The sequence below is a fragment of the Esox lucius genome, chromosome 3, assembly GCF_011004845.1.
Source record: "Esox lucius isolate fEsoLuc1 chromosome 3, fEsoLuc1.pri, whole genome shotgun sequence".
Taxonomy (NCBI): domain Eukaryota; kingdom Metazoa; phylum Chordata; class Actinopteri; order Esociformes; family Esocidae; genus Esox; species Esox lucius.
In genome coordinates, this window is record NC_047571.1 from 31371425 (window position 1) to 31393191 (window position 21767).

Here is a 21767-nt window from a genome sequence, read left to right on the forward strand (position 1 = left end):
AAATGCAATAAAAATGAAACTGTAGACAAAACAGCTCCATTTCTATGTAAAATGTACATTTATTCAGTAAATATAATTCACCTCCTGTTTCACCCAACAGAAAAATGACATGTTGCTTATTTCTTTAATAGACATTTCAATATACAAACCATCTCCCCCCCATTCCCCTCCCATACACACATCCATCCAAGCATCCCCAGTACCAGAGAAACGGCACCAATGGTAATAAATACTAACACTCAAAACCGCCTGTGTCTACTAGCAGCTGTAATCAGGGCCGGCTCTAGCCTTTTGGGGGCCCTAAGCAAAAAATGTTTGGGGCCCCATTAAGCCAATTAAGCCTAGAATCAGCCCTGGCAGTAGTGTTCGGCCAACGCTCATTAGAAGCATTCTGGAAAAACGAACAGCTCCTTACGAATGCTTATAATGCATCCATTTACGTATAACACGCAGGCGATTTACCGAACGTTACCTCAGTCTCTTCCAGAATGGAGTCCATAAACCGAAAGCAAACAACGCACGGAGTAAAACCGGGGAAAATGTGGTGGAACCACAACTGCAAATCCCCCAAGCCATTTCGACCATCTCACGAAAAAGTTTAGGGTCTGGTAGGAGAGGACTGTTCCTACAAATATTTTATATTGCTTTTAAATAAAATGCAATTTGGCACTGTCCGCTTGCCCACTATATAAACACAAAATGTGCATTTGTGTGATTCTCTTAGTGTTTAATTTCAAACTGTAATGGCCCAAGAGAAAACATATCAGTGTGTTTATTTGATAGCAATATATAATGTATACATTATTTTTAGAAGATAAATAGTTTCAGGCAATTATGCCTAATTAAATGGGGATAGACAGAAGGGAGACTTCTTGCTCAAAGAGTGGTGTGCCAGGTTCAAACCCCACACTGCAGCAGTACATGCGCACTGGAGGCAGCAGCTTGGACCGCTCGCCCACGCTCAGACAATGACAGGAAAATACCGTCCTGTGCCAGAGACAAAAAACAGAATAGACAAAGCTGAAGTTGGACTTCCACAATCCATTGTGCATTGCTTTGTTCTGGACGCCAGAAAAGCCGTTCCAGCGATGACTACACCACTTACGCCATTTATTCCCCACTAACGTTAATTTATCCATCTTCACCCCTGGTTTACATCCGACAATCCGTTCGTCTACATACGATACACCAGTATTAGAAAACACTGCGAAGAGCCGCCCGTTTTTAATTTGACTCAATAAACACCTTTTGAAACCCGAGGATCCTGTGTTCACAGTTGAGCCCCTGGCAGCCAGAGCACAAACTACTACCCAGGCCCACCCGAACACAGCTGTCCCAGACCCACCCAAACACAGCTGTCCCAGACCCACCCAAACACAGCTGTCCCAGACATGCTTTACAACTGGTGTTAGACAAACGATATTTAAAAAAATTATATAATACCGCCCCACCCTCCTAATAACACCAGAACACAGTAATCCGCTAAGAACTCTATAATAATATAATAACAAACATCTTACTCCCCACACATCCACACCAAAGCATGATTAAAACTGGAACTTTAGAAATGTCTGGTCAAAATCTAAAATGATGTGCTAGGAATAGTCAGTGGGTGAGTTGGCCAGGAGCCGTGGTGGGGCAACAACAACAAGATTGCACTGATAACAACATAACATGTCACCAACTGGAGGACACCACTGGCGGAAAGGCCGGCGCCACTTTGACAGACGTGAGAGCACACTGCGCAAACAAACTCCCCCGTTTTAGACTTTGACCAGGGCCGGTTTCGCACCCCGACCTTTCCCCAATCCCAACAACAACCCCCACCCCCCCATGTCCCAAGCAGCAACAACAGCACACACTCGCGCAGAAAACACACACTCAAGTCTTTTGTCGTCATAAGGGAACTTCCAGCAGCTTCTTGTGAAGGTACCGCTTCACTTCCTCTATGCCGTTCAGCTTCTCCAGCTCGTGGTAGGGCAGCTATGGAAGGGGAAACACAGGAGGGTGAAAGGTCAGGGAACAACTGTTGGTGTGCCTTATTTCAGTGGGAACTGTGGGCACCAAATATTTTTGCCAGTTGGTTATACTTGTTCATCGGGCCTCCCCAACACTTCCCATGCCCCGCGTTTTGGCCACCACTACCATAAACCACGTCCCCACTGTAACACTGGCTGATTGTAACTGAGGAAAGGGAAGACCAAAATGAGTTGGAACTAACTCGTTTGAAAAATGGCTTCAAGGTGGTTGAAATGTGTTTGCAATATGGTTGAAATGTGGTTGTAAAACGGTTCCAATGCAGTTATGAGATAAAATGTGTTTTTAAGACGGTGTCTGAAATGCGATGGCCAATAGGCAGTTGCAGGACGGTGGGAACGAGGCTGAGGCGGACAGTATCTCACCTGCAGGATGATGTATCCCAGGAGGAGCAGGTGACGGTCCCTCATGGCCCGGGAGCCCACCAGCACCTCAGAGTTGTGACAGTAGTGCCACTTGTCATTCACAGACATGACCACTCTGAAAGAACAGAGGGAGTCAGTACCCCTGGAGATAACCATGCCATTTGTTTAATCATTTTCTACTCTACAGAACAATTTTTGGATAATCAACAAAACATTATAACAACCAAACCGTATTTTGGGATTCTGTTTTAACTCCTGTTGTTAAAACGGTTGCAATATCACAAGTTCTGTCATTCCAGTAGTTCCAGACAGACTTTCCACCAGAACAGTCTTTCAGGAAGGTTGCTAGCCATTACCCACCTCCCAGTACCCACCTCTTGAGCTGCCCCTGGTCCAACGTCGCCCTCTCCGCTTCGGCACGACCGGCCAGATGCAGCTGAAGCGGTGAGGCCGGTTCCGTGTCCCCGTCCACCGCGTCAGAGTACGCCGACCCCTCGTAGAAGGCAGGGAGCTCACAGTCGGCTCCGCGACTGCCCGGCCTCGCCTGCACCCCACTTTCGTCCTCCAGGATCTTCCCAATGGAGAACTGGAAGAGGGAGTCCGGGGCGGCCGCGGCAGATCCTCCCGGCCCGGAGGGCCCTTGCTGGGCCAGGCTGTCCGAGGGAGGGCTGCTGAGCGTGGAGCTGTCCTGGCTCTCCAGGGAGTGCTCCTTGGCCAGGCTGGAGTAGTAGTCGGCCGGGGTGTAGTAAGTGTTGTAGTCCAGAGGGCCTGCGCCGTTAGGCCCCGCCCTCTGCGCCAAGGCGGGGTTTGCCCCACGCTGCATGTGGTGCGCCAGGAAGGTCGTTGGCTCGTCACCCGCTACGGGCCGCTGGTCGCCCCCGTCCTCCAGCGGGGCAAAGGGGGAGAACTTGTGGAAGTCTGAGGTGAGGGCTGTGACGGCCGCGGATCCCTCTGAGGCTTTGGGGCCCACTACCAGGGGGACCCCGGCCACGGTGCGGATCGGGAGAACCCGGCCAGAGCCGTCGATCCAGAGCAGGAAGTCTGAATAGGAACGGGAGAGTAGAGAGGGTTTGGGTTCCGACATTAGAGGTTCCCAACATATTTTCATCACAACTGTACATTCGTCATAGTTCGCGTTACAACTGAACACATTTGGGAGAATCAAAAAGGTTCTCAATGTTCCTTAAACTTTGGGGGTGGGGGGGTGGGGGGGGCGTGGGGGGGTACACGGATAGAGACGTTTAAACCATTGAACGTACCGATTAAGGCGCCACTCACAGCCCTTTGGTTCCACACAGGTTCTGGTGTCTTGTCAACATACCTGTGTAATAACCTGGAGCCAGGACTTCATCCTGCTTGTAGCCGTTCACTCCCACCAACTGCCTGAGGGCTTCGGCAACGAGGCCCTTGTAGCTGGAACACACACACACACCTCATTTTAGCCACACACTTGCCACACGACAGCGGAAATAAGGCGGGTGACACGAGACATACTAAAATGAATCATGACCAACGGTCGGCCAAGCGTCCCGGCGCAGCACCAGTACCTGTATTTGCGGTTGACCTCGTCGGCGGTGAGTGCGTGGTCGAACATGAGCACCTTGTGTGCGTCCTGGAGCCGCGGGCCAGTGTAGTCCCGGTACTCCAGCTCCACCGCCGCATCCAACAGAGACAGGTACCGGCGCACGATCAGAGCGTACGGGCTGTCTGCGAGATCGGCAAAAAAAATAAACACAGGCGTGGGTCAGAGTAGGTAGGGGTCCAGACATGTGGCGGAACTGAATGGATCACACACGATGCCTCAGAGACGGCATTAGTTGTTTCTTTTGGGGTCAACTTGAGGTTTTATTTTCTTACTGAAGGGGTCAGTTGAAACCTAATGAAATGGCAGCTCTGTGCTCATGTGTGTGTTCATTGGGAGGGGGGGGGGGGGTGTTCATCGGGGGGGGGGGGGGGGGGGGGGGGGGGGGGCGGGTTGTGTTCATGCTCACTGGTGACGTTGCTGATGAAGGCTGAGGAGAAGACCCTGTGAAGCACCAGGCCGGGGAAGTGGCCCAGCTGGAACAGCGACATGAGTATGTTGACAGTGGCCAGAGGAGAGCTCAGGGCCTTCAGCTCCAGAACTGCCTCCAGCTTGGAGAAGAACTGGGCCTCATTAGAGGGCCGGTAGCTCATCCGGCTGAACGGGAACACAAGCTTCTGAATGACCTGTGGTGGAAAACAAAAACACCATTATCAGGACATTACCAAGTATTGCAACACTTAGTTGAGAGATCTGCTTTTGCACAAACTCATAGGGGACGTTGCTATGGTTGTAGCCATTGCAACACCGTGGGTACAACCATTGGGGAGGTTAGGTGGCAGCTCTTCAACACTTTGACAGTCGGACAGAAAAGCACCACTGACAGTTCGCATGCACTCTTCACATGGACTTGTCGTCAGTGTCATACAAACAACCGACAATATACATACAACTGACACTTCTTAACACAAGCAGGGTCATCTGACGCGTCAAATATTTCCTAGAGATCAGTGGGCCTCCCTGACCTTGCTGTCCAGATATTCGCCCTTCTTGACCAGAAAATCGGCAATGGTGTCGAGGAGTCGAGTTTCCCGGAGGCGGTGACGGGCGATGTACTTGGCAATGAGGGCCATGGTGTACGGGGTCACACTGTCCACTTTCTTAGGCAGCTCCTCTGAGGAAAAGAGCAGAAGATTATCCGGGGAATTACAGAACGACAGAGGAGCCAACAGAATAAACGGCGGTGAGATTATGACCGGAGGGGAACTCACCTGCCAGGCTGCAGACAAACTTCTCCTGCCGGTTCTGGTAGAAGAGGTGGGAGCTGAAGATGAGCTCCAGGCTCTTGTTGCTTGCCTCACGCACACAAGCCGCCAGCATCTCGTCCAGCAGCGCCATCTCCTGGTCACGCACGCCGCTGACGCTAGCTAGCGTGTGCTTGACCAGTCGAAGGATCTTCCTGTTGGTGCATTGAAGACGGACAATAGGGACGTTTGATAAAGTGAAAACCTCTATTATTAGAGTGTTACCAAACCTCGTGACTGACATGGACAATTGAGTATTTTACAATTGCATTGGGTTCAGTCAATAAAAATGGGATAAAATGTTAGCAGTAGTGGATAGCCCAGCGGTTAGCGCACGCCTAATAACTATTTACACCTACCTAAACCAACCCGGTTACACAACACAAGCTCACCTTGCCTCGCCTCAACTTTGCAACTATTAATGGACATCTTGCAAACACGAGAACCCCAGAGAACACAAAGCTGTACGTGTTTGTACAGAGAAAAGCGTAAAAATAAGAAAATTGCAACAGTCCCAATATTTCCAGTGGGCACTGTATCTATACCCCCAAATAGGAAGCAAACCAGAGCTCTACCTGTTGGCCAGAAGCTGCTCAGGGTTAGGGGGTATGTTCCCGGCCGTCGCGGCGTCAGCCGGTTGCAGCAAGCGCCACTTGAGGCGGTAGTAGGAGAGCAGCAGGAAGAGGGTCTGTGGGTGGCGTTCGCGCTCCAGGTTCTTCTCCAGGCCCGCCAGGCAGGCCTCGGTGAGCGGGTGCTGGCTGCTAGGGTGCAGCTTCATGCTGGAACTGAACACCATGGAGACGTCCTTCTGGTTGAACTGGCCCAGCCGTGACTGAGACTCCGCCTCTAGCACCTGCACCACCCGTGATTCGCTGGGAAGGCCTGGGGGTGGAGACGGGACTTTCAGGGTTTAATTGGTTACTTTCTTTTCAAGGAAAGCAGCCAAAAGAGAAATTAAAGTAGAAGCTACCATTTGAGAATGTTTACATATAATACATCAAATCAAATGCAAATGTGCTAAAAACCAAACAGAAGCAACCTTTAACACAAACACCTTCAAAATTTGAGACAGGGGAAACTATACAACCACCCAGCCTGACCTAGCGCAGCCACAGCATACAGGCAGTTGACGATGCTGAAGTTGTCGAACTTGGCACAGTCGTTCACGATTGCCTCGCACAGCGTCTGGAAGTCCTGGTGCTCCAGGATCTGTCTGCCTTCGTTCTCAACTCCACCACCCGGAACAAGGGCCGCCTCCGAACTAACACCGCCGCCCCCTACCCCAGCTCCGGCCCCACCCCCAGCTCCGGCCTGCAGCAGCTGGCCGATCTTCTGCAGGGCGATGGGGTAGTGGTTGTGGGAGATCTTTCCTGGGTTCTGCGTCACCCAGCGCAGCACCTCGTCCGCCCGGCGCGACCGCTCGATCAGCCGCTTCATGGTGAAGAAGGTGTCATAGCTCATTTTCTCGTGGATGAAGTTCCACGTCTTCTTCTTGTTGCCATGGGCGGCGGCGGCGTGGTGATGCAGGTGGGCGTGCGGCTGGTAATGGGTGTGCTGGGGGAGGGGTGGAGGCTGGGGGGGCGGGGGAGCCAGGTGCGGGTGGTAGTGCTGCTGGTGGTGGTGGTGGAAGTGGGCCCCACGGTGAGGGTCAGGGCGTCCCTGGTAGAGGGCCGGATAGCTGGGGGGCGGAGGGGGCACATGGTGGTGGTGGTGAGGGGGTAGTGGGTGGTGGTGGTGATGGGATGGGTGGTGGTGGTTCTCCAGAAGGGGCAGCCCTCCGCTCCCTAAACCCGGCCGGCGCCCAGGCTTTCCCCCTCCTCCCACCCCGCCGCCGCCGCCACCACCACCACCACCTGCGCTGTACAGACGGGCGGCATACATGCCGGCGAGGGCAAAAGCCAGTAAGTGAGGGCGGCGGGCGTGAAGCTGGCCGAGGAGGGCGAGGGGCGAAGGGACGACGCAGCCGCAGCTCAGGAGGTCCGGGCCGGAGGGCAGCCGCAGCATGATACACAGGCCTGTTCCACCTGGAGGCTCTGCTCAGCACACCTACAGGGAGACGGGGGGGACCGGGGGAGGGGCACGGAGGAGGGAGTCAGTCACATTGAACAAACGCGTGTCCGCACAGCAGCACAGCGAAATGACCTCCAGGTAAAGAACACTGTATATGAAACGGGAAAGAAAGTGGGAAGGAAACAAATCGGCACAGCACACCGCTGAGGGTTCAGCAAAAAATGCTCTCGTTCTGTCTCAAGTTTTCTATCTGGTAAAGCATGAAAGCATTTCTGTGTAGGTTTTTAGTAGGCAAAAACCAATTACAATGAAAGAAATTGGCTACACTGAATAAACTCTGACACCATTAGGAATGCACATTTTGGTATAATTGGTATATTTAGCAGCCAACAAACCAACTCTCATTAACTGAACTTATTGGACTAGTTCAAGCCATTTGGCCATTAGGTTGGACATATTAAGGTTAACTGACAATCCTGATAACTGACCTTTCCCAAATGAAGTAAACCTGATAAGGAATATTTCCATCTCACGAATTGCACACCACCAAATAGAGGAGAAAAAGCTTGAAATGGGTTATTAAATATGTATACAACGTATTTACATTCCAATCACATAACCAGGGAGGCAATTGATCTATCCTGAAGTTGATCTGTCCTAAATATAAAAAGTATAGTATGTCAAACATAATAATCAGGAAATACAAATGTCTAATAGGCAGGGTACAACTACAGAAATATCTAGCATTAGCATTTCATGACACACGTTAAGGGATATTAGTCACGAAAGGGCTAATATCTAGTCATGTGTTCGCAGGCTAAATTGGAAATGTACAGCCTGCTAACGCTACCGTAACTAGGGTAGCTTGCTAACTCGCTCCGACCTTGTTTTAAGTGTGACGTAACCCGGCAAATAGTTTCAAATAACGGTGTGTACACCAGTCAGTTAAAATGTTATGTATATAGCAGTAAATTACTAAAAGGGAAATACGCTGATGACAATTAACAAGCGTTAATTGGGAGACAAGTGTAGCTTGGAGACAGCAGCAGGGAATATTTTCTGCAAGGTCTTGCAGGTCTATCTCGTGCTATCAGAGTAGCTAACTAGCTAGGACGGCAACGCGTTAGCTGGCTCAGCTAATAGTTTATTAAACAAAGTACGCGAACAATCGAATGGCTTTATAAGTATTTATCACTACAAGCTGCCTCAGGACTGCTCCTTAAATGGAACATGATTTTTATGACGGGGCTTCTTATGAGCTCAGGTCAGGACCCTCCAATTAACCAACTGCTAACGTTAGTATGTCAGAAAATATTTATGAAGCTACAGTAGCTGGCTACAGTACTCACCAAAATATGGAGTTGCGCACTGCAACTATCGCCATATCGTCGTTACGCAGGTTATGTTATTCCAGAAATAGTCTAAAAAATATGGATACAATCAGTGGGCTTTCAAGATACTGCTACATCAGCTTACTTGTTTGTGTGGTAGTATTCAGTGATTTTATTTTGAGGTGCGTGTATTTTTAACGAGACATTTTTTGGAAGTACATTTACCATGCGTAACGTCGAGTTGCAACTCCTACATTACTGTGTTTTATAAAGTTTGTAGAGCTGACTAATAATGGCAAATGATCCTGACATCAGAGAACACGTCCAAAACTAAAGTACTTAATTAGGACTGAGGCATTTAGCTAACAAAAGCTGCTTAAGTCAACTAGTGATGCAATTACAAATGTATAAAAACGTACTTACATGTTTGTCAACGCGGAACAGTAATATCCAGATAATGGTGGGATAAGTGTCGTATCATGGAGCAATGACAGTTTGTATCATTTTTTTATGTGACACTCCCAAAAAGTTTAACGAACCTCTTTATTGGGCCAATTGATTACTACAAAGCTCGCCGTTGTAGTAAAGAATGTAACTATGGTCGTTATTAACTGTAATTAACCTTCCTTTGCTTGGTAAAGCAATAAGGCCTTGCCTTTATAAGGTGCTTGAAAAGGGATGTCTGGGCTAGCAAGCTAACCCAATGACGAGCTAGGAGCAAGCAGGGTTAACTGACACTGGCGTGACAACCAGCTTGTCAATGAAAAACATTCACAATTTTGGATGCCATTTTAACTTAAAACTTGGTCCGGCACTACCTAAAAGCTAGCTAGTAAACAATGACGTAGATAATGGTGTATTTCATTGGACGTGGACATCTATGGAATGACACCGTCGTTTGCAACCTGTCTGAGCTAGCTCGTTAGCATGATTCCAGTTGACTTGATCCGTCCTCTCTGTCCAGCAGCATGAGCTGTACTGACTACGGGTTTTATTCATTCACACTGACCGATGGAAACTTTGCCTTTGAATCAGCCGAAAAAGTGTAAACACTTTGGATGGCATTTGCCGTAAGAACTTTATTCGCTTTCCCGTCCTCTTATTCCTCGCTCTCCGCCCCAGTATCGGCCATCTTCCCAGCATGCACGTTTTTTACTTCTGCAATGGATTTTAACGGCAGTTGACATTAGCTCTTTACCGCCACACACTGTGTTGGAGTGTAAACCAGTGTTGATAAGTGAAGGCCAAATCGGGACAATTCATTCTTTTTTCTACTTCTTCTGGGGTTATTTTTTATTAAGGACGGCGGCAATCCAATGTTACACTTGCATACCGCCACCTAGTCGATGGCGTGAGTTTTGATAATGTCAAAAATGATTGAATATGAACAGTGAAACTCCTATTTTTGTTATTAAAACAGTATCTAAAATAAATGTTCATATAAATATAAGCACATGTATGGCATATATTACGTAATATATCTTTACATTTTCATTGTGTTGTCAATTCACTTACGATAATGTTAAAACCAACAAAATATAAAAACATGATTAATGGCGTCCTACTTCAGTGTACAGGTGCTATTCATAATGACATTCTGGTGTAATATTGTTGGTTACAAGAGGTGAAAATACGTTTTGTAGATTTCAGCTACATCAACAAAAGCTACATTTAAAAATATTTTCATATTGTAGCGACCTATTTCAATTCTATCGATTACGAATTCAAATACCCAAGTCCCAACAACTTTCCCGAGAATTCATTGGATCTTGATCCTCTACAGAGGAAACACGTGGCATCATATTTTGATTAATGAACATTAATCTCACGATAAAACGAAAGTATATTTACACACATCTAACAAAAGGAAAACAACTGTAGAAGAAACTGTGAAATGTGTTTTGTTTGCTGATCCCCCATGATCCTTATTTGAACATTTTTGTAATTATTATTTCAACATATTACCAACAATATTTTGACATTACAAACTTTGGTTAAAACACAGTGTTCCTATCTGGACAATGAGATGTGAAGGCAGGCCTATTACAGTATTTCTTCCAGTACCATACCAAAATGTAATGCAAATCATAATTTTAATATTAACTTTGTGTCACTGCATGTAGCAACCTGAATTATTGACAAAAATCATATCAGAAAACAAGGCTTTATTTCAAGGGAACTAACCTAAACGGTTTAGGGTTAGAAAATGCTATTTAATGCTAATAAATGCAATTTTAAAACAGAGAAAATCCAATAATTGCTTTAACTTTCATGTTTTGTTCCTTCCTTTGTCACAACTCTATATTTGAGTTCCACCATTCACATTCTGTTACACAGGTTGGATAAATGAGTAGCCCGACAGTAACAGCCCTTAGAAAGTGTGCTGCATTATAAACAGTTGTGATTCATGTGAAGGCGGCCGATAGTAGAACCTCGGATTCAGGAGGAACAGTGTGGTTTTTGTCCAGGCCGTGGAACACTGGACCAGCTCTATACCCTCTACAGGGTGATGGAGGGTTCATGGGAGTTTGCCCAACCAATCCACATGTGTTTTGTGGATTTGGAGAAGGCATTCGACTGTGTCCCTCGCGGCATCCTGTGGAGGGCTGTCAGGTCCCTGTACGACCGAAGCAGGAGCTTGGTCCGCATTGCCGGCAGTAAGTCAGACTTGTTCCCTGTGCATGTTGGACTCCGGCAGGGCTGCCCTTTGTCACCGGTTCTGTTCGTAATTTTTATGGACAGAATTTCTAGGCGCAGCTAGGGGCCGGAGGGTGTCAGGTTTGGGGACCACACGATTTCGTCTCTGCTCTTTGCGGATGATGTTGTCGTGTTGGCCCCTTCAAGCCAGGACCTTCAGCATGCACTTGGACGGTTTGCAGCCGAGTGTGAAGCGGTGGGGATGAATATCAGTACCTCCAAATCCGAGGCCATGGTCCTCAGTCGGAAAAGGGTGGCTTGCCCACTTCAGGTTGGTGGAGAGTGCCTGCCTCAAGTGGAGGAGTTTAAGTATCTAGGGGTCCTGTTCACGAGTGAGGGAAGGATGGAACGGGAGATTGACAGACGGATCGGTGCAGCTTCTGCAGTAATGCGGTCGATGTATCGGTCTGTCGTGGTGAAGAAAGAGCTGAGCCGCAAGGCGAAGCTCTCGATTTACCAGTCAATCTACGTTCCTACTCTCACCTATGGTCATGAGCTTTGGGTCATGACCGAAAGGACAAGATCCCGGATACCGGCGGCCGAAATGAGCTTTCTCCGCAGGGTGGCTGGGCGATCCCTTAGAGATAGGGTGAGAAGCTCGGTCACCCGGGAGGAGCTCAGAGTAGAGCCGCTGCTCCTCCACATCGAGAGGGGTCAGCTGAGGTGGCTTGGGCATCTGTTTCGGATGCCTCCGGAACGCCTTCCTGGGAAGGTGTTCCGGTCCCGTCCCACCGGGAGGAGACCCCGGGGAAGACCTAGGACACGCTGGAGGGACTATGTCTCCCGGCTGGCCTGGGAACGCCTCGGTGTCCCCCCGGAAGAGCTGGAGGAAGTGTCTGGGGAGAGGGAAGTCTGGGCATCCCTGCTTAGACTGCTGCCCCCGCGACCCGGCCCCGGATAAGCGGAAGAAAGTGATGATGATGTGAAGGCACAGTTTAACACTTTGCCATATGAATACATTAAGGAATTAAAAAAAGGGCTAGAAAATGCCACATCAAGAGCATGTTTGATACAGCTGCTTAATGCTGAAACCTGCCAACTGAAGGGATACACAAAACAAAGGCAACATTGAATATCCAAAGATAGCAACAGGTGTTTTATAAGAAGTGCCTCTGACCATCCATGCTTGACAAGGCCCGTCAGTTATCAGAAACATCCAAGGCATCCAGTCTGAAGGCCTTCATCTTAAAATCTTCCCAAAGGTGTGTCAACTCCATGAAGATGAAATGGTGGACACTTTTCATGTAGTTTGTCATTCTTTTGAAAAACAATGATTATATTAGCTAATTATATTTTTTAAATATATGGTTTTTTTTATGTTTAGAAGTGTACCTTGTTCACATTCATTTGGCGAGCACAGTCAATATGGGCAACAGTGCTAGTGAAGTTGTTATTTCACACTATACAGTTTATGAAGTGCTGCAAAGAAAGGATATGAAGCAATACGTTATATACACGTGGACTGTGGTTTATTGACTATATCAAATGGCACAATGCTGCATTTGGAAATGGGTCAGTCGAACCCCTTATATGAACCTGAACCCCTTATATGAACCTGAACCCCTCATCTTTATAGTCCATTACTTTTCTTTGAGGTCTTGTGTTTCAGCTTCATTACTTTCACAGATCAGAAACGATCACACAGGGCTACAGCTACAACAGATATTGCATGTTAACTAGTGCTGAAAGCAGAGTAGATTATCTCTCATGGGGGATCTGAACTACTCACCCTTCTGGGTTTAAATGCACAGTCACTGCGATGTTTGTGTCCACTGCTACTGCTGGCCTTAGGGCAGACTGTTGCATTCAACACCGCATAGACTTTAACTTCCCGAGGTTTGACCTACAGGCAAAACATGACATTTATTTACAACAGTAAGAACATTATGAGATTCAAAATACAAACCCTATTCCAAAAAAGTTGGGACACTGTACACATTGTGAGTAAAAAAGGAATGGAATAATTTCCAAATCTCATAAACCTATATTTAATTCACAATAGAATATAGATAACATATCGAATGTTGAAAGTGAGACATTTTGTAATGTCTTGCCAAATATTGGCTCATTTTGGATTTCATGAGAGCTACACATTCCAAAAAAGTTGGGACAGGTAGCAATAAGAGGCCGGAAAAGTTAAATGTACAGATAAGAATCAGCTGGAGGACCAATTTGCAACTTATTATGTCAATTGGCAACATGACTGGGTATAAAAAGAGCCTCTCAGAGTGGCAGTGTCTCTCAGAAGTCAAGATGGGCAGAGGATCACCAATTCCCCCAATGCTGCGGCGAAAAATAGTGGAGCAATATCAGAAAGGAGTTTCTCAGAGAAAAATTGCAAAGAGTTTGAAGTTATCATCATATACAGTGCATAATATCATCCAAAGATTCAGAGAATCTGGTACAATCTCTGTGCGTCAGGGTCAAGGCCGGAAAACCATACTGGATGCCCGTGATCTTTGGGCCCGGAGACGGCACTGCATCACATACAGGAATGATACTGTAATGGAAATCACAGGGCTCAGGAATACTTCCAGAAAACATTGTCGGTGAACACAATCCACTGTGCCTTTCGCCGTTGCCGGCTAAAACTCTATAAGTCAAAAAAGAAGCCGTATCTTAACAGGATCCAGAAGCGCAGGCGTTTTCTCTGGGCCAAGGATCATTTAAAATGGACTGTGGCAAAGTGGAAAAGTGTTCTGTGGTCAGACAAATCAAAATTTGAAGTTCATTTTGGAAAACTGGGATGCCATGTCATCCGGACTAAAGAGGACAAGGACAACCCAAGTTGTTATCAGCGCTCAGTTCAGAAGCCTGCATCTCTGATGGTATGGGGTTGCATGAGTGCGTGTGGCATGGGCAGCCTACACATCTGGAAAGGCACCATCAATGCTGACAGTTATATCCAAGTTCTAGAACAACATATGCTCCCATCCAGATGTCGTCTCTTTCAGGGAAGACCTTGCATTTTCCAACATGACAATGCCAGACCACATACTGCATCAATTACAATGTCATGGCTGCATAGAAGAAGGATCTGGGTACTGAAATGGCCAGCCTGCAGTCCAGATCTTTCACCCATAGAAAACATTTGGCTCATCATAAAGAGGAAGGTGCGACAAAGAAGGCCTAAGACAGTTGAGCAACTAGAAGCCTGTATTAGACAAGAATGGGACAACATTCCTATTCATAAACTTGAGCAACTTGTCTCCTCAGTCCCCAGACGTTTGTAGTCTGTTATAAAAAGAAGAGGGGATGCCATACAGTGGTAAACATGGCCTTGTTCCAACTGTTTTGAGAGGTGTTGATGCCATGATATTTAAAATCAACTTATTTTTCCCTTAAAGTGATACATTTTCTCAGTTTAAACATTTGATATGTCATCTATGTTGTATTCTGAATAAAATATTGAAATTTGAAACTTCCACATCATTGCATTCTGTTTCTATTCACAATTGTACAGTGTCCCAACTTTTTTGGAATCAGGTTTGTACAACAATTAATAATTGAGCCATTTCTTTACCATAGATTCCCCAATAATTTGATGAAAATTGAAGTGCTCATTATTTGGCATGTTGTTCCCCAAACAGTTTTTCTCATTTGTATGTTTAATAGCCATGTCAAACATTACCTTTGTGTTCAACATCCCAAAAGTTCATTGGATCTTGTTCCTCTGCACAGGAAATGCAACACATGTTTTTCTTTGGCCAGAAATTTTGCAAAAGTCTGGAGAATTGAACCTATAGTAAATATGTTGTTTATGTGTTCTCATGAAAAACAAAAAAGTTAATTTACACACATCTAAGAAAAAACAACAACTTTAGAATAAACCGTGAAATGTATGTTGTTTGCTGCTCCTCCATGATCCATATTTCAACATTTATTTGTATTATTATTCTCAACACAAAATATAACATCAATATATTGTGTCCCTATCTGAAAGATAAGTTGTGAAGGTAGGCCTATTTCAGCATTTCTTCTTGTACCATACTTAAATCGAATGTAAACAATAATTTAATCGGTATTATCTGTATCAAGGAACCTGACCTAAACGGTACAGAGTTAGAAATTGCCTACATTTCCACAGCTCTTAAAGCCAGTTTGGCAATCCAACTTTGTTTGACTGAAAGTTAGAACAATTACGTTTTAATATACTTGAAAGTATATTTATAAGTATGAAAGTATATTCATGCCATATATTACATCATATCTCTAAACAGGGCCTGGTCATAGATTTCAATCAAAGCTCATCCTTCATTCTTTTCACAGCACCGTCAATCCACTCACGATACTGTCAATATCAACAAAAGAACTCACGGCATCACAGATTTCTCTGATAATAATTCTTACATTCTGGTGTAATTTTGTTGGTTTTAAGATCTTATTAGAAGTGAAAATATGTTTGTCTTGATTTCAGCCATTACATCAACAAAAGCTGCTATTTCAATAAGGGTTTGTCATTAATTCGATTCCACATTCAAACACCCAAGTAAATCCTGTCCATCACTTACAGACCTGGCTGGCCAGAGAGAAGGGGATAATTATACATGTTTGCTCTATTCAACCTTTAATTAGAGAGCTAGAGACCAGGCTGCATTTCCTCCTTTACTGCAACCAATAGGCAGACACAAGCAATTATCCTCCCAAAATAAAAAAAGAAATGCTATTTAAAAGTGTGAAAGTCCAATAATTGCTTTATTTTTTATTTGGTCACAACTCTATATTTGAGTTCCACCACTCACATTCTGTTACACAGGTTGGATAAATCCATATAGGCCAGACAGTACAGTCTTTAGAAAGCGTGCTACAGAATAAACAGTGGGGTGATTCTTGTGAAGTCACAGTTAAGCACTTTGCAAATTAGTAATACTTTTAGGAATTAATAAAGGGCTAGAAAAATGTCACATCAAGAGCATGTTTAACACCACTGCTTTATGCTGAAACCTCACAAGAGAAGAGAACATTGAAAATCCAAAGACAGAAACAGGTGATTTATAAGAAGTGCCTCAGACCATCCATGTTTGCCAAGGCCATCAGAAACAACCAAGGCATCCAGTCTGAAGTTTTTCTTCATTATGTCTTGCCATAGGTGTTGCAACTCCAGGAAGATGAGTAGTTGGACACTTTTCATGTCGTTTGTCATTCTTTTGAAAACAATGATTATATTAGCTAATTATATATTTTAAATAAATGTGTTTGAGTTTAATTAGGATCCTAACAAATTGATGATTCATGAGCTACACATTAATTTATGAAACAATGTTTACCTCTTCCACATCCTTGTGGCGATCACACTGAATATAGGCATCATTGCTTGTGAAGTTGTCGTTGCAAATTATACAGTTTATGAAGGGCTACAGAGAAAGGATATGAAGCAAGACATTATAGACATGTGGACAGTGGTTTATTGACTGTATCAAATGGCACAATGCTGCATTTGGAAATGGGTGAACATGAACCCTTTATATGAACCTGAACCCCTTATATGAACCTGAACCCCTTATATAAACCCGAACCCCTTATCTTTATAGTCCATTACTTTTCTCTTAGGTCTTGTGTTTCAGCTTCATTACTTTCACAGATCAGAAACGATCACACAAGGCTACTGCTACAACAGATATTGCATGTTAACTAGTGCTGAAAGCAGAGTAGATTATCTCTCATGGGGGATCTGAACTACTCACCCTTCTGAGTTTAAATGCACAGTCACTGCGATGTTTGTGTCCACTGCTACTGCTGGCCTTAGGGCAGACTGTTGCTTTCAACAGCGCATAGACTTTAACTTCCCAAGGGTTGACCTAAAGACAGAACACATTACATTAATTTACAAGTGAGAATAGTATAACACTCAAAATACAACAATTAATTAATCAGCCATTACTTACCACAGGTTCCCTATTAAATTGTAGAAAATTGAAGTGCTCATTTGTTGGCATTTTTGGCCCCAACCTGTTTTCCTCATTTAGGTATTTAATAGCCATGTCAACATATTTCTTCTCAACCTCCCTCAATATATCATAGTTGCTCAGGCCATTTGCTGTAATCAACACGGTTGCTGAATAAACCAGCAAGACGCTCAAGAAGCCATTCGTCTTCATCTTAACACAGGACAGATAGACTAAATGTTGACAGTGTATGTGTTTGTGTGTTGGTAGACACAGAGCAAACATTACCTTTGTGTTCAACAACCCGAAAGTTCATTGGATCTTGGTCTTCTGCAGAGGACATGCAACACTTGTTTTTTCTTTGGCCTGACATTTTGCTAAAGTCTGAGGAAATTGAACCTATAACAAATGTTATTTGTTCTCATGAAGATGAAATCAACAAGCGCAAACCCAAGACTTTTCAGGATATTGAAATCTACGGTATAGAAGAGGGTTGCAAGCCAACTCTGTCAGACTTTACAGGAAGAGGCTCAGTGCTGTTATCCACTCCAGGGGAGGATTCATGAAATATTGATTCTAGGGGTGCCGAAACCTGTTTTGCAGAAAAGATCATATGCCTAAATAAAATGTTTTGTTGTAATGAAAGTACACAGCTCCCTCTTGTTTGCCTTGCATCATTGTGTTGTTAATTTTTACACTAGGCTTTGCTTAATATGAAGGGTCTCAATACTTATTGAGTTGACTCTGTGTGGAATAAATGCCAGGATGCTTCATCATTGGATTTGTATGTGTATTACATTGATTTCAGATATTCTCTTAATGTGCATTTTTTTCATCATGTATTTCATTTATTTTTATTTATTTGTTATGTGTGTATTGCAGGGCCCACTTGAAAATGAGACTTCAGCCTCAATGTGTAAATTAATAAAATGTATGGGCAACAGATAATGTTCAAACATGACAGTTAAAATGTCATTAGTTTTGGTACATCACAGCTTGCCAAATCCTACATTATTTACAACGATTTCAAAGTGAAAGGAAAAAGTCAGATTTCTGATGTTTTTGTTGCGATGATAAAAAGGCTTTTGCAGTATATGGTCTACTAGTTTATTGTATAATCCCAAAAAATATCTGAGCATACATCCAATGTGTGATTATATAAAAGATTAGGTTTTTAATTTGAAGATTTCTACTGAGGCAAGATGGTTGAAAGATCAACTTCAACCAAAACTCTTCCATCACCTATTGACACCCTCCCTCAGAATAAGAAATTAAAGTGACATCCTCCAGATCCATTCTTGTGCTTTTTATCATTTCTAAAGCAACCTACACATAATGAAACAATGTACTACTTCAGTTAAATAAATCTGAAATATTACAATCTATCAAATCGAAGGACATCTAAACCCAAATATGTTTATGGTTTGTGACACTGCAATGGATATCACTGATCCAGAATCGCATGACTGCTGAATTATTACAGTCATTTTAATTAGCTGCTTCAACAGGTTGACGTCACACAACAATAGAAAGTAGTTCATTAAAAATATAAATCATAGAAAATCGCAGGAAATAAAAATGTAGATATAGCTGCTGTCACAAACTCCTTCATCCTTTCTGAAAAAAAAAACTGTAAAACAGACACCTGAGGTGATGTTAAATGAAAGCAGAGTATATGGCAAAATAGAATCTGTACCATGTGGGAGGTTCTGAGATACTGACCTGTATCATGTGGGGGGTTCTGAGGTACTGACCTGTATCATGTGGGAGGTTCTGAGGTACTGACCTGTATCATGTGGGGGGTTCTGAGGTACTGACCTGTATCATGTGGGAGGTTCTGAGGTACTGACCTGTATCATGTGGGAGGTTCTGAGGTACTGACCTGTATCATGTGGGGGGTTCTGAGGTACTGACCTGTATCATGTGGGGGGTTCTGAGGTACTGACCTGTATCATGTGGGAGGTTCTGAGGTACTTACCTGTATCATGTGGGGGGTTCTGAGGTACTGACCTGTATCATGTGGGAGGTTCTGAGGTACTGACCTGTATCATGTGGGAGGTTCTGAGGTACTGACCTGTATCATGAGAGAGGTTCTGACCTGTACCATGTGGGAGGTTCTGACCTGTACCATGTGGGAGGTTCTGAGGTACTGACATGTATCATGTGGGAGGCCTGGACCTGTAACATGTGTATGAAGTCCATTTTCTTGGTTTGGTTGTTCTCGGTCCAGTGCTTCTCAAACTCAGCAGCAGTCATCTTATTCCAGGTGAATTTAAGGTAGTACAGGTTGACTGCCTGTTGGTACGCTATTGGTGTGTAAACTTTGATCTCCCAGCAAAGTCAATATTTGTCACGTGTTTATCTACCGGACTGTAATCCCTGGTAACAGCTTGTCACTCTCTCCCCGCTCCGCTTCCGACTCCCATCACATTAACGCTGGTTTTTCCCTTTCCAATGCTGGGGAAGACAGGCAGGATATTGTGGCTTCAGGACAGGCAGTAGTAGCACCATACAATGTTTGCTGCTTAAGTAGCCTAGAGTTTTAGATACAACCAGTGAAGGAAGTTCACTGGCCACCTTGGTGGTTAGGTTGCTGGTTCGAATCCCAGAGCCCTTAGGCTAGGCACCAAAACGTTTTGCCCCTGTAAGCCTCTCCATATAAGGGTTTCTGAGAATGAATTACATGTAAAACTTGTAAAGATGTTATTTGGCTAGTATTTCAGAACTCTTGCCTGTCCAGTATGTTGTGCAGCGTGGTGCGGATGAAGTCCCGCATGCATTGATGTTCAGAAGAGCGCTCCAGGAACAACCGGAAGGACTTCACGTATCTCTCCTCGTCCTCCACCAGATTCCTCATAACGCCGGACATGGCTGAATGTCCTGTCCAAACAACCACAGCTTGCACACTCAGGTTATTTATGTATGTCGATGAAAGCAATGTGTAATTATTAATGCCAAACCTACACCATTCATTTTGATTAATGTGATCTTGGGTAAATATATTGATGTGTGAAAGGGCACTGTTTGCTAGATATGTCGTGCTCCATGAGTAGAGCAGAGACTGTGTAAAGTTGAGATTCCACACATATGCAGAACGCCAACACTAAACATAAGTACAACAACTATATAACCTAAATCCTCATCATCAACACACAGAACAGAGATATTCTTCTCCAGGCCCAACCTGCCTTCTCCCAGGACATAAGGCCAGCATTCTCTTCTCATAGGCGTTCTGTGTGCTAAACGCTGTGACCGAAAATGTCCCCGCAGCTGAAATTTTGTGTAGTTTGTATTCTCAGCAGATAATTACAGAAAGTGTTCTTATCAAATTCTCCATCTCCGCAACAACGTTTTGTCCAAGTGAAAGCCCTACTATTAACCAGTTCCTGACTGATGGCTGACTTTCCCGGTTGCTGTAAGGCTAGGACTGGATTCAATTGAGTTCATAAGCCATAGTTAGTAGTGCTGCAGACCAACAGAAACATAACAATTTTACTTTATTGGTGTAATATTTTTATTATATTTGTTTATGTATGTAAATTGTTACATACTGCTGAGTGTTGTACAGAGAATCCTTGGTCAATAATCCAAGAAGAGATATCAGTTCTTAATCAAGATGTGACATGAAGAGATGTGTCCAGTGACAACATTTCTACTACTCTTTTAGCCAAACTAGTCTATTGGTTTTTCAGTGCCAGATTTTGTTGTTCGGTCTTCAAGTGGAGAACGCAGGTTGGAACAGGTCCAGATATTACTGGCCTGACTGGCTGTAACGCTCCACGCTTCACACTCTTAGAAAGTCTTAGCAATTTTCTTTTTTTTTTATTTATGAATTGAGATACCATAGATAATTTCACAATTCACTGATGTTTAATGATCTATGTAGGCATTCTACAAAATAATACAAACTTTATTCAAGGTTACAGTCAAATTGTGTTATAGTACATAAAACAACTTTTTAATGCCTGGTACTTTTTGCAGTATTTATAATCAATGATCCTCCATACCCATTTTGCATCAACATTACCTTTCGATCAATAGATAGGCTTTGTAGAGATAAAACAAGTATTTTCTGGATCTTTAAAGTCAGACAAAACCCAGTAAAATGGAGCATTCTTGCAATGCAATATTTTAATGCCTTATACAGGCAGATTCACAAGTGTTACACAATGTTTCTCAAACCGAGGTCCTTGGACCGGCAACCGTCCTGCTGTTCCGTGGCATATCCCTCCTGAAAAAGTCCCATTAATTGCATAGATGCTTCCTTCATAGAACCAAGTAAGCCCTGGCGAGGTCCACTATCCACAGATCTGACTTTGAGAAATGCTGCCATTAGGCACCAAATTATTTTTGTGCACAAAGAAATGGACAGGTGTGCCACTATATGAAATGTGCATTAATATCTGATCTCAAAACTTCATGCGTGGAAAAGATTACATTTGAAAAAAAAGGTTTACGTTACAATCTAGTGCATTCATGTATTGTACTGAAATAATGCCCTACTTTGCTGTGTTTTGTCTGAATTAAGAATTTCGGAAAATACTTTGTTTCTCTCTACAAATCCTACTAATCGATCTTAGTGTCATCAGAGCTTGTTGCTGTTATCATACATTAAA

General features: G+C 44.2%; 1 protein-coding gene across 3 annotated transcripts; it reads right to left on the minus strand.

The window, feature by feature from the left end:
- Positions 1 to 39: 39 nt before the first annotated feature.
- Positions 40 to 9783, minus strand: fastk (Fas-activated serine/threonine kinase). 3 transcript variants are annotated; one of them, XM_029118570.2, is made up of 12 exons: positions 8993 to 9783; positions 8588 to 8659; positions 6329 to 7274; positions 5804 to 6110; positions 5196 to 5383; positions 4950 to 5098; positions 4394 to 4610; positions 3950 to 4109; positions 3724 to 3815; positions 2777 to 3443; positions 2403 to 2517; positions 40 to 1983 (listed from the first exon to the last, which is right to left on the minus strand). In XM_029118570.2, exons 3-12 carry the CDS (start codon positions 7230 to 7232, stop codon positions 1897 to 1899), a joined length of 2886 nt encoding a protein of 961 aa, XP_028974403.2. In that variant the 5' UTR covers positions 7233 to 7274; positions 8588 to 8659; positions 8993 to 9783; the 3' UTR covers positions 40 to 1896. The 3 variants fall into 3 exon arrangements, with proteins under 3 accessions (XP_028974403.2, XP_028974404.2, XP_028974402.2); XM_029118571.2 differs by lacking the exon at positions 8588 to 8659 and having other exon boundaries at positions 9579 to 9783; XM_029118569.2 differs by lacking the exon at positions 8588 to 8659.
- Positions 9784 to 21767: the final 11984 nt, after the last annotated feature.

Coding starts and splice junctions, on each gene's coding strand:
- fastk (XM_029118571.2), bottom strand. CDS start 7,232: ATGCTGCGGCTGCCCTCCGGCCCGGACCTCCTGAGCTGCGGCTGCGTC. Junction 5,099..5,195: donor GTTTGTCTGCAGCCTGGCAG/GTGAGTTCCCCT, acceptor TCTTTTCCTCAG/AGGAGCTGCCTAAGAAAGTG. Junction 4,110..4,393: donor CTTCATCAGCAACGTCACCA/GTGAGCATGAAC, acceptor CCGATCTCGCAG/ACAGCCCGTACGCTCTGATC.